The sequence below is a fragment of the Loxodonta africana genome, chromosome X (genome assembly GCF_030014295.1).
Source record: "Loxodonta africana isolate mLoxAfr1 chromosome X, mLoxAfr1.hap2, whole genome shotgun sequence".
NCBI classification, from domain to species: Eukaryota; Metazoa; Chordata; class Mammalia; order Proboscidea; family Elephantidae; genus Loxodonta; species Loxodonta africana.
The window spans coordinates 175,817,263-175,829,567 of NC_087369.1; the positions used below are offsets into that span (position 1 = coordinate 175,817,263).

General features: G+C 53.0%; 1 protein-coding gene across 2 annotated transcripts in view; it reads left to right on the top strand.

Annotated features, from left to right (window-relative positions):
* ATP2B3 (ATPase plasma membrane Ca2+ transporting 3) overlaps window positions 1-12,305 on the top strand; it is a 78,275-nt gene that overhangs the window by 29,959 nt on the left and 36,011 nt on the right. For both annotated transcript variants that reach the window (XM_064277743.1, XM_064277742.1), the window contains exons 9-16: window positions 53-267; window positions 1,678-1,920; window positions 2,235-2,476; window positions 6,632-6,866; window positions 9,017-9,196; window positions 9,617-9,704; window positions 10,451-10,557; window positions 11,973-12,164. In XM_064277743.1, the coding sequence (XP_064133813.1) occupies window positions 53-267; window positions 1,678-1,920; window positions 2,235-2,476; window positions 6,632-6,866; window positions 9,017-9,196; window positions 9,617-9,704; window positions 10,451-10,557; window positions 11,973-12,164 (1,502 nt within the window). The remainder of the gene's footprint in view (window positions 1-52; window positions 268-1,677; window positions 1,921-2,234; window positions 2,477-6,631; window positions 6,867-9,016; window positions 9,197-9,616; window positions 9,705-10,450; window positions 10,558-11,972; window positions 12,165-12,305) is intronic.

Consider the following 12,305-nt stretch of genomic DNA (forward strand, 5'->3'; position numbering starts at 1 on the left):
ATCATTCTCCTCGCCTTCTCTCCTCCCCTCCTCCTCTCTCCCTTCCTTGCAGGGCTGGTGATGTCTGCCATCACTGTGATCATCCTGGTCCTCTACTTTGTCATCGAAACCTTTGTAGTCGACGGCCGGGTGTGGCTGGCTGAGTGCACGCCGGTCTACGTGCAGTACTTCGTGAAGTTCTTCATCATCGGGGTCACTGTGCTGGTCGTGGCCGTCCCAGAGGGCCTGCCTCTTGCTGTCACCATCTCCTTAGCTTACTCCGTCAAGGTAATAAAGGCACTAACCACAATAGCCGTAAGAATCCCTTGAGGTGATGGAACAATCTGGAACCAGATAGTGGTGATGGCAGCCCAACATGGTGAATGTCATTTATGTTGCTGAATTGTGATGTAAAAAATGTTGAAATGGCAAACGTTTTTGTTGTATATGTATTTATCTAACCACAATAAAAAAGAACCAGTAGCCAAAATTTTCCTAAATAAAGACAAATGTACACATTTAAGAAGTAACACGAACATCAAGCAGGGTTAGTATAAAGAAAGCCACGCCTCGGTAGATCAGAGTTAGAATGCTAACCAACAAAGGAAAAAGAGAATCTTTAAAGTCGCTGAGAGTAACACAGCGTAGCCAAGGGAGTAACGATTTGAATGGCAGCTGTGTTCTCGTCAGAAGCCACAGAGGCCGGAAAACACAGAACGACATCTTTATAGTGCTGGAAGAAAAACAGCAACAAAGATCCAGCACAAATGTTTTGAAAGAACGAAAGCAAAGTCAAGACCTTCTCAGATAGAACTGTTTTGAATTTGAATGCCTGGCCTTTAAGTGAGCTAATTTCAGGACTGTACAAAGCTAATTGTTTATTCTATTAAGGCATGATTATATTATTTTTAAAAAGACGCACGCACCCTTTAAAACTGGTTAGTCTCACTTAGGTCACATCCCAAATATATTGTCTCAAACTTTAAAATAAAACAAAAGAATCCCTTGCTCCCGTCGCACAGAGAGCAGGCAAATTGCACGGCAGTTAGTCCTGTGACTTGGATGAGGGGGTGCAGAGTCAGGAAGGGTTGGAGCAGGAGCCCCGAGGGTGGCTCAGCCACCTGACCCCTCAGGCCAGCACCCCGCAGGCAGTACGGTTTCCCCACCGAGCTTCCTGGGCACTCTGCTCCGTCTGGAGAAGGTGCTGCTGGACGGAACTTTTTAGGCTTGGCCTTGGCAGGATGATAGGTGTGGCAGGAGGATGGAGGGGCCACGAGGTGGCGGCTGCTGGTGCTGCTTGCAGAGGCTGAGGTGGGGAGGACGCGGTGGAGGAGGGCAATGGGCGGAGCGTGGGGGAGCCTCGGGGCCAGCAGGGAGCCCAAGGCGGGGGTGTGCAGGCAGAGGGCTGGGGGAGGGACTGCCCTGGTGGCTTGGATTCTTCACGTCTTGCAGGCATGCACCCTGGCTTTTGGCTACCTCGCACCAAGTGCCTTGCAGCATTGCCAGGTCAGCCTGGCAGGTGGGTGGGTGTGTGGCCATCAACTCTGCTCCAGGCTGGCAATGCCCAGTGTGGAGCTGGTCGAGCAGAGCAGAGGGTTTGAGAAGGTTCGCATGGACACTCTTGGTCATGCCCATCCCCACTAAGCTGAGGACCACACGGACTGTGGCTACCCAGGCTCCCATCTGTGCCTCTCACAGAAAATGATGAAGGACAACAACCTGGTGCGCCACCTGGATGCCTGTGAGACCATGGGCAATGCCACAGCCATCTGCTCCGACAAGACGGGCACACTCACCACCAACCGCATGACCGTGGTCCAGTCCTACCTGGGGGACACCCACTACAAGGAGGTCCCAGCCCCCAGCGCCCTCACCCCCAAGATCCTCGACCTCTTGGTCCATGCCATCTCCATCAACAGTGCCTACACCACCAAAATACTAGTGAGCTGCCAGCGCACGGGTGGGCGGGCCACGGGTGGGCTAGGGGTTTCCTGTGCTCTCTTAAGTGCCTTTCACTAGACCTCGGATGGTCCAGGGGGCGCTGACAGGGAATGATGGGAAAGCTGCCCGCCAGAGGGTGGCTTTGCAGCTGGGGCACAGCCATCCAGGCCACACAGGAGATCCACCTCTGCTCTCTGCCACCTACACCCTAAGTGACCTGGTGGTGGTGGCTGGGCTTGGTACCAGGGCCCCAGGGAGAGTGGGGAGGATGGATGTGGGCCCCTGATGCCATGGGTACTCTCTTGGCCTTGCAGCCTCCAGAGAAGGAAGGTGCCCTTCCACGCCAAGTGGGCAATAAAACGGAGTGTGCTCTCCTGGGCTTTGTCCTGGACCTCAAGCGGGACTTCCAGACAGTGCGAGAGCAGATTCCAGAAGATAAGCTTTACAAAGTGTACACCTTCAACTCAGTCCGAAAGTCCATGAGCACAGTCATCTGCATGCCCGACGGTGGCTTCCGCCTCTTCAGCAAGGGGGCCTCAGAGATTCTCCTCAAAAAGTGAGTGAGAAGCTGGGTAGGAGATTAGGGGGCCTTAGGGCTGGGGGTGGGGTTTCTTTTTGGGCCGATGGAAATGTTCTGGAATTCTATAGTGGTGATACCCGTGCAAATCTGCGAATACACTGAAAACCATTGAATTATACATTTCAAAGGGGTGAAATGTATATTATGTGAATTGTATCTCAATACAGCTGTTAACCTCCACGTGCCTGTCAGTTTGTCGTACTGTGGGGGCTTGTGTGTTGCTGTGATGCTGGAAGCTATGCCACCGGTATTCAGATACCAGCAGGGTCACCCATGGAGGACAGGTTTCAGCTGAGCTTCCAGACTAAGACAGACTAGGAAGAAGGACCCGGCAGTCTACTTCTGAAAAGCATTGGCCAGTGAAAACCTTATGAATAGCAGCGGAACATTGTCTGATATAGTGCTGGAAGATGAGCCCCCCAGGTTGGAACGCCCTCAAAAGATGACTGGGGAAGAGCTGCCTCCTCAAAGTAGAGCCGACCTGAATGACGTGGATGGAGTAAAGCTTTCGGGACCTTCATTTGCTGATGTGGCATGACTCGAAATGAGAAGAAACAGCTGCAAACATCCATTAATAATCGGAACCTGGAATGTACTAAGTATGAATTTAGGAAAATTGGAAATTGTCAAAAATGAAATGGAACACATAAACATCGATATCCTAGGCATTAGTGAGCTGAAATGGACTGGTATTGGCCATTTTGATTCAGACAATCATATAGTCTACTATGGTGGGAATGACAACTCGAAGAGGAATGGCGTTGCATTCATCGTCAAAAAGAATGTTTCAAGATCTATCCTGAAGTACAACGCTGTCAGTAATAGGATAATATCCATACGGCTACAAGGAAGACCAGTTAATACGACTATTATTCAAATTTACACACCAACCACTAGAGCCAAAGATGAAGAAATAGATTTTTCATCAGCTGCTGCAGCCTGAAATTGATCGAACATGCAATCAGGATGCATTGATAATTACTGGTGATTTTAACGCGAAAGTTGGAAACAAAGAAGGATCGGTAGTTGAAAATACGGCCTCGGTGATACAAACAATGCCGGAGATCGAATGATAGAATTTTGCAAGACCGACGACTTCTTCATTGCAAATACCTTCTTTCACCAACATAAACAGCAAGCAACTATACACATGGACCTCGCCAGATGGAGCACACAGAAATCAAATTGACTACATCTGTGGAAGGAGATGATGGAAAAGTTCAATATCATCAGTCAGAACAAGGCCAGGGGCTGACTGTGGAGCAGACCATCAACTGCTCATACGCAAGTTCAAGCTGAAACTGAAGAAAATCAGAACAAGTCCACAAGAGCCAAAATATGACCTTGAGTATATCCCACCTGAATTTAGAGACCATCTCAAGAACAGATTTGACGCATTGAACACTAGTGACCGCAGACCAGACGAGTTGTGGAATGACATCAAGGACATCATCCATGAAGAAAGCAAGAGGTCACTGAAAAGACAGGAAAGAAAGAAAAGACCAAGATGGATGTCAGAGGAGACTCTGAAACTTGCTCTTGAGTGTTGAGCTGCTAAAGCAAAAGGAAGAATTGATGAAGTAAAAGAACTGAACAGAAGGTTTCAAAGGGCCTCTCGAGAAGACAAAGTATTATAATGACATGTGCAAAGAGCTGGAAATGGAAAACCAAAAGGGAAGAACATGCTTGGCGTTTCTCAAGCTGAAAGAACTAAAGAAAAAATTCAAGCCTCGAGTTGCAATAGTGAAGGATTCCATGGGGAAGATATTAAACGACACAGGAAGCATCAAAAGAAGATGGAAGGAATACACAGAGTCATTATACCAAAAAGAATTAGTTGATATTCAAACATTTCAAGAGGTGGCATATGATCAGGAACCGATGGCACCGAAGGAAGAAGTCCAAGCTGCTCTGAAGGCTTTGGCAAAAAACAAGGCTCCAGGAATTCATGGAATACAAATTGAGATGTTTCAACAAACAGATGCAGCGCTGGAGGTGTTCACTCGTCTATGCCAAGAAATATGGAAGACAGCTTCCTGGCCAACTGAACGGAAGAGATCCATGTTTATGCCTTTTCCCAAGAAAGGTGATCCAACCAAATGTGGAAATTATAGAACAATATCATTAATATCACACGCAAGCAAAATTTTGCTGAAGATCATTCAAAACGGCTACAGCAGTATATTGACAGGGAACTGCCAGAAATTCAGGCCGGTTTCAGAAGAGGACGTGGAACCAGGGATATCATTGCTGATGTCAGATGGCTCCTGGCTGAAAGCAGAGAACACCAGAAGGATGTTTAAAAAAAACCTGTGTTTTATTGACTGTGCAAAAGCATTCGACTGTGTGGATCATAACAAATTATGGATAACATTGTGGAGAATGGGAATTCCAGAGCACTTAATTGTGCTCATGAGGAACCTTTACATAGATCAAGAGGCAGTTGTTCGAACAGAACAAGGGGATACTGATTGGTTTAAAGTCAGGAAAGGTGTGCGTCAGGGTTGTATTCTTGCACCATGCGTACTTAATCTGTATGCTGAACAAATAATACGAGAAGCCGGACTATATGAAGAAGAACGGGGCATCAGGATTGGAGGAAGACTCATTAACAACCTGCGTTATGCTGATGACACAACCTTGTTTGCTGAAAGTGAAGAGGCCTTGAAGCACTTACTAATGAAGATCAAAGACCACAGCCTTCAGTATTGGCTGCACCTCAACATAAAGAAAACAAAAATCCTCACAACTGGACCAATGAGCAACATCATGATAAACGGAGAAAAGATTGAAGTTGTCAAGGATTTCATTTTCCTTGGATCCACAATCAACAGCCATGGAAGCAGCAGTCAAGAAATCAAAAGACGCATTGCATTGGGTAAATCTGCTGCAAAGGACCTCTTCAAAGTGTTGGACAGCAAAGATGTCACCCTGAAGACTAAGGTGTGCCTGACCCAAGCCATGGTGTTTTCAATCGCATCATATGCATGTGAAAGCTGGGCAATGAATAAGGAAGACTGAAGAAGAGTTGACGCCTTTGAATTGTGGTGTTGGCGAAGAATATTGAAAGAACAACCAAATCTGTCTTGGGAGAAGTGCGGCCAGAATGCTCCTTAGAGGCAAGGAGGGCAAGACTGCGTCTTACATACTTTGGACATGTTGTCAAGAGGAATCAGTCCCTGGAGAAGGACATCACGCTTGGCAGAGTACAGGGTCAGCGGAAAAGAGGAAGACCCTCAACGAGGTGGATTGACACAGTGACTGCAACAGTGAGCTCAAGTATAACAACGATTGTAAGGATGGCTCAGGACTGGGCAGTGTTTCGTTCTGTTGTGCATAGGGTCGCTATGAGTCAGAACCAACTCGACGGCAACTAACAACAACAGATGTTAAAAATGAGTTGGAGGTGGCCACACAGCACACCTCCAAGTCCCCCGCTCTGCCAATCTCCTCTCGGGCCTGCTCAGCCCCCACCTGCCCTCCCCTGGCTCCTTATACACCCCAGAGCCACCTTGTAAGACAAGAATCTTCTCATGCCATCCCCTGCTCGTTGCCGGCCTTCTGAGGGCCTCTAGGCTCACCCTGCCCTCTGCTCTTATCCGACAGGGCAACCACGGTGCACCCCCACCTGGCTCTGCCTTGGCTCCTGCTTATCACTACCCCCCCAGAACGCTGTCCCGCCCAATTCTGCCTTGGTACAGCCTCCTCAACCTGGCACAAAGACCACCTCTCCCCCATTTGAATCCTGCCAGCCTTCCTGGTCCCTTCTGGAAAAAGCTTCTGGAAGCTTCCAGGGTTGTCAGAGTTCATACTGAGGTTGCTGCCCTCCTTCCTGTGGCTCCATTGTCTATCACATCCACACTACCCACTTAGAGCTCACTGCCAGTGGCAGTAAGTTTTTGCCAGTGTTCCATGACTTTGCCCAAAACCCAGAGAAGTGAAACTGATTTACCACACCAGCCATCAGGTCCGTGGTATAGTCTGCCTCCCACCCAGGTCTCTGGGTCCACACCAGGGACCCTCCGTCCTTGGACGAGATCCCCTGTGGCCTTGGGGGTCTGCCTGAGCTGACTGCTCTGCCCCCAGCTCCCTCTTTGTTTTACCAGGGCTGTCTCCTGTTCCCTGCCTTAGGTGTTCCAACATCTTAAATAGCAACGGTGAACTCCGCAGCTTCCGTCCGCGGGACCGGGATGAGATGGTGAAGAAGATCATTGAGCCGATGGCCTGCGATGGCCTCCGCACCATCTGCATTGCCTACCGCGACTTCTCCGCGGGCCAGGAGCCTGAATGGGACAACGAGAACGAGGTCGTGGGCGACCTCACCTGCATCGCTGTGGTGGGCATCGAGGACCCTGTGCGGCCGGAGGTAGGCACGCCCTCCTCTCTGAGTTGCCCTTGGAAGCTGGGCACCGAGAGGTAGGGAGAGAGCTCCAGTGAGAAGGAGAAGCCCAGCAAGGACTGAATGGTGGATGAGCCGCCTCCCGGTCTTCCCGGGACACAGCTGAGCAGAGGTGCCTGTAGGAAGAGTAGAGGGAAGGGGTGCTGGCACGGTTAGGCAGGGCCACCCTGGGAACACCCAGGTCAGAACTTGCCCGTTAGGAGCCAGCAGTTTGGCTTGCTGGGGCTGCGTGAAGCTGAGAGCGCCTGTTTGGAGTGTTCCACAGACCCAGAAAGGCAACGTTCCCAGACTCTCAAGGCCCTGGACCAAAGCCATCTCTGCACGCCAGCCACCAGCCTGCCTTCCCCTCCCACCTCGGCCGCTAATGCGGCAGGACAGAGGAGGGAGCCTGTTTGGCCTCATGCTGCTCAGAGAGCCGGCCAAGGAGCCCTGCAGGCTCCCCCAGTTCTCAGAAACACAACAGCGGCGCCCGCCTTCTGCTCCAAGTCACTCATTTACAGAAGCCCAAATGAGGCCAGGCTGGGGGAAGGGTGGAGGAACCTTCTGGAACTGCCACACATAGGTGTGGGGAGGCCTGGCCCTTCTCTTAGTCAAGGTCAAGACTCCTGCTGCAGCCCACCCTGCCCTGGGTTCTCAGAAGTGGGATATTATTGTTTGTGTAAGTTTTCATTTGAGAGAGTTTCTAACATAGGCAGCAGCCAAGAGAACAAAGTCATGAAGGCTTAGTGTCCGGGTTCGTGTGGAAGCTCAGAGTGGGGAGAAGCCATGAATGGCCCCCAAGGCAGACTGCTTGTCTGTCACAGAGGCAGGGAGAGGGACTGCGCGTTCTCCACCCAGAACTGGCCTTGGCGGAGGGGCCCAAGGACAGCTCTTTTGTGGCTTGAGAGTAGCCTCACAGAGTGCAGGCTGGGGAGGCAAGTCCAGACTGGCCGAGGAAGGCACAGGGCAGGCTCAGCTGAGTGCTGGTGCTGCCAGCTGACTGGCGGGGAGGGTGGACAGACCCTGGGACACCTGCCGGGATTCGTGGAGGCAGGGAACGGCTGCGGCCAGAGGATTGCCAGGGTGCTCTGCATGTCAGCGCTGGGGGAGCAGGCAGGATGGGGCTGGCTGGCAGCAACACCAGTAAAAAAGGACTCGGACAGTTTAGGTTCCACGAGGGAGGCTGCCTTGGGAGGAGGCAGGAGCTCTGGCCCCGGAGCAGTGCAGGCAGAAACTAGTGCCCCCGGCTGCGGGGCGTGGGGCCTTTTTGCTGCTGCAAACCAGCGAGTGGCCGCTGCTCTTTGTGGTCACTTGGTGGCAGCAGAGGGCTGCCTTCCACACGCTTTGGGGCCAGGAGGGAAGTTGTCATCCTTGAGCTCAGGATCTCGTTAGCCTATATTCCAAGATCCCAAAAGACAGGCAATGTCCCTCAGCTGGGAGCCAGGAGACATTACTGGGGGGCACGGGGTACAAGCCCCTTCACTGAGATGGACTCTTCCCACGACTTGCCCTTTGGGCCACTTTGCAGTATGTGATGCAGGGATCACTGAGTCACTGTCACAGCCTGAGTGGGGCCCCTGTCTTCTCTCTCTCTCTCCCTGGCTGAGGTTGCACACCCTCCTAGACTTCAGACCTGGCTCTGCCCCTGATCACCTTCCCTGGGTGCTCTCGGGGTTGGGGGGCTCCCAGCCTCTACCTCCCCTCCGCCCTGGCACCCACTCCTCCTCCTGGCCTGGGAGGCCCAGCTCAGGGGCCTCCTCCTGGCCCTCACAGGCCTAGGCCCGACCTCCTTGCTCATCTTCCACCCTTGAACCGCTCCTGCCCCCCCTTCTCCCCACCCCACCCCCCGTTCAATGGCCCTAGCTCAGGGGCATCATCCGCCCACTCTCTCTGGCTGCCGTCCCCCTGCAGTCTCTGGGACCATTGTCTCCCCTGTGCGCGGGTGCTGCGCCCTCTTTCTTTTCTTCCAGGACCTAATATTATATTTGGAAATAAAGAGCCATGCTTTGTGCCCAAAACAACATTCCATTTCCCCTAGCAAGCAATGAGAACCCCTCAGCGTGTAAAAGATCCAGCCTCAGAAAGAGTTATTCCTTAAAAAGCTGGAGCCCTGACACCCACTTCCCCATCTCCGGTAGGTCCCTGAAGCTATCCGCAAGTGCCAGCGTGCTGGCATCACCGTGCGCATGGTGACCGGGGACAACATCAACACTGCCCGGGCCATTGCGGTCAAGTGCGGCATCATCCAGCCTGGGGAGGACTTCCTGTGCCTGGAGGGAAAGGAGTTCAACCGGCGGATCCGCAACGAGAAGGGCGAGGTAGTCCCCGCTCCTGCCGGCTCCGCCGCTGGGCCCATCCACATCATGCTTCCGCTGGGGAAGAGTTCAAGCCCTAGCGCAGACTGAGAGTTAAGAGACAAGCATGGTTGAGGATTCTCTGGGGAAGGCCAAGGGGATAGCACGTGTTCCAAGCCATCCCTGGTCCCCTTCGTGGTCGGGGTAGGGCTCTGCGTCCTTGGTTATGCAGGCCAAGTCTATGTAGAGCCGGGCCGGCAGCCTCTTGGCTGGCTGTGTTGTTACTGGGGGGCTGCAGGACCTCTGCCCACCTCGGTCCAGGGTTCTGGCTGTTTCTTCATCCTACTGGGCCCTGCCCTTCCCCATCTTACCCTGCTTCAGCCCTCCTCATCGGCCTGGTGTGCCACCTGAGCTCGGCAGCTTCTATGTGCTCCCCTCCCCCAGATAGAACAGGAGCGGCTGGACAAGGTGTGGCCCAAGTTGAGGGTTCTCGCCCGCTCTTCTCCCACCGACAAGCACACTCTGGTCAAAGGTAAACGAGCTTGCTACACCCCACACACTCACCCTACCCATTCCCATTCCCAAGGTGGGAACTAGGGTCCCCAGCTCTAGACCAGCGCTGGTAGACATACTGAGCCTCAGTTTCCCCATGGGCAAAGTGAAGATAATGATGGAGACGCACTTAGTGGGCTGCCGTGTGGATCCCCCCTCTGCTTTTAGCAGAGGACTTCAGAAGTCTCTTGTTCCAGCCGGATTCTGTGTTAACGGGACACATGGCCAGTCTGGTCACCTTCTCAGCTCCTCACTCCCTCTCCAGGACAGTGGAATTGGGGTGATCCTAAGCAGGCCCGGCACCGTCAGTGTTTGGGGGACCTAGAGGAGCTGGCAGAGCTCGATGTGAAGATACCCAAGCTGCCCATCCCCTTGATATAGAAGACGGGAAACTGAGGTCCAGGAGAGGGGTCTATTTATCCAAGTCACAGAGTGACACCAAGGTGTACGAGGCATCTGGGGAGCTCCCCCTGGGCCCCTCCCTTCTACCAAATCACAGCATCTTTATCACCTTCTACCCCTGCACAGCAAGCCCCACAGGGCAATGGGCTGGATGGAAGGAAGAAGATGGGGGTCTGCCTGGTTAAGTCACAGGGACCTCATCCCGCAGATGACAGGGAGCCACTGAAGGTCAGGGGTGGTAGGCACAGCAGCCCCCAAGCTGGGTGATGCTGGGCTGTGGTAACAGGTGGTGCCAGCCCCGCCTTGTCCCACCCTGTGTTCCAGGGATTATCGACAGCGTGACCGGGGAGCAGAGGCAGGTGGTGGCTGTGACCGGAGATGGCACCAACGACGGGCCAGCTCTCAAGAAGGCTGACGTGGGCTTCGCTATGGTAGGCCTTCATTGCCAGCCCCTCCTTGGCATGCTACAGCAGGGTGGCCGTTGGGTCTTCCTGCCATTAACTTTGTGCCAGAAGGTGGGAGCCGGTGTTGGAGCAGGTAGTAGAAGGTTAGAAGGTTCTTTCCCTCACATCCTGTCACTCAGGCCTCCATGAGTCCTGCCCATCAGGGGACACACATGTGACTTGTTTAAAGGCATTTGGCGTGATGACATCCGAGGTGACAGTGGGCCCAGCCACATCACCCGGGGGAGGGAATGGGGGCACAGAAGTATGTCAGTCATAGTGCCTGCCTGCCATTGCTCCTCTTCCCATTCACCTAAAGAAACCCTTCGTCTAAGCAGGACTCCTGGCCCCAAATCTGGTTAGTGGCATCCCTAAATATCAAGTGAGTCAATTCTCCCGTTGCCATGTGGCTCCTCTCTGGCCCTAACCACCAGAGCTAGGGAGGGAGCTCAGCCCTCCAGACTATCCAAGGCTACCCAAGACCTCAGACACAGCCACGAGTTTTAGGGGTTCCCAAGCCACCCACACTTCTGGCCAACTGACTACAAATTTGGGGTTACCACTACCCCTCGCGACACCAGCTACAAGCTCAGGGGCCATGAGGAACCTGCACTTTGGATCTACAAGTTCATGGTTCCCACTACCCACTTGGGTTTGGTACTTTACTAGAATGACTCACAGAACTCAGGAAAGCACTATGCTCAGGATGATAGCTTTATTGTAAAGGATACAAATCAGGACTAACATAAAGAAGAGATACATAGGGTGAGGCCTGGGAGGGTCCCCAAAGCAGAGCTCCTGAGTCCCCAGAGATGCTTTACCATCCCAGCATTGATTCTGTCACCAACCAGAAAGTACATGGGAGCTTCCATGTCCAAGGATTTTTTGGGGGCCTCATTAATGGATTCATCACCCACGTGGTTGAACTCAGCCTCCGGGCCCTACAGAGGGCAGGTGAGGGGTAGCTGCATTAAAGTCACCAAAGGATCAGATGATGCAGTCTCCTCCAGACACAGTTTTGGCCTTGCTTCACCAAAGGCCTCCACCCACCCAGGGCTGGTGGGAGCTCCTAAAGGAGAAAGCCTCTTTAAGGCACTAATATGGGGCAGAAAGCTGCCTGGTGCCACGTCACAGGGGCTGGGTCTTAGAAGTGCGTCAGTTGAAGTGCACTTGGCCATGTCCTCAGCTCCTTCTGTATCTTATGAGCAAAGCCTCTCTTGCCATGACGTGAGACAACTTGCCATTCATTGTACATCAAGGGATAAAGACAAGGGCTGTTCCCAGCTGGGGAGAGCTTGGTTTGGAAGGGAAGAGTGGAGGCAGCCCCCAGTGGGTCATCGAGGAGGGCTAGGAAGGGGACCCCACGGACACTGTGTGTGTGTGTGTGTGTGTGTGCACCCCAGGGCATCGCAGGGACAGATGTGGCCAAGGAGGCCTCTGACATCATCCTGACAGACGACAACTTCACCAGCATTGTCAAGGCAGTGATGTGGGGCCGTAACGTCTATGACAGCATCTCCAAGTTCCTGCAGTTCCAGTTGACGGTTAACGTGGTAGCAGTGATTGTGGCCTTCACAGGGGCCTGCATTACTCAGGTGGGCACCAGGGCCTCTCCTACCCACAAGGCCTGGGGCTGACAGGTATGCATGGGTTCCATCGATTTGAGGCCCAGGACAGAGACTAAGCTGAGGGAAGCCCACACCTGACAGGTGGTGGCACAAGCCAAAGGGCTCAGG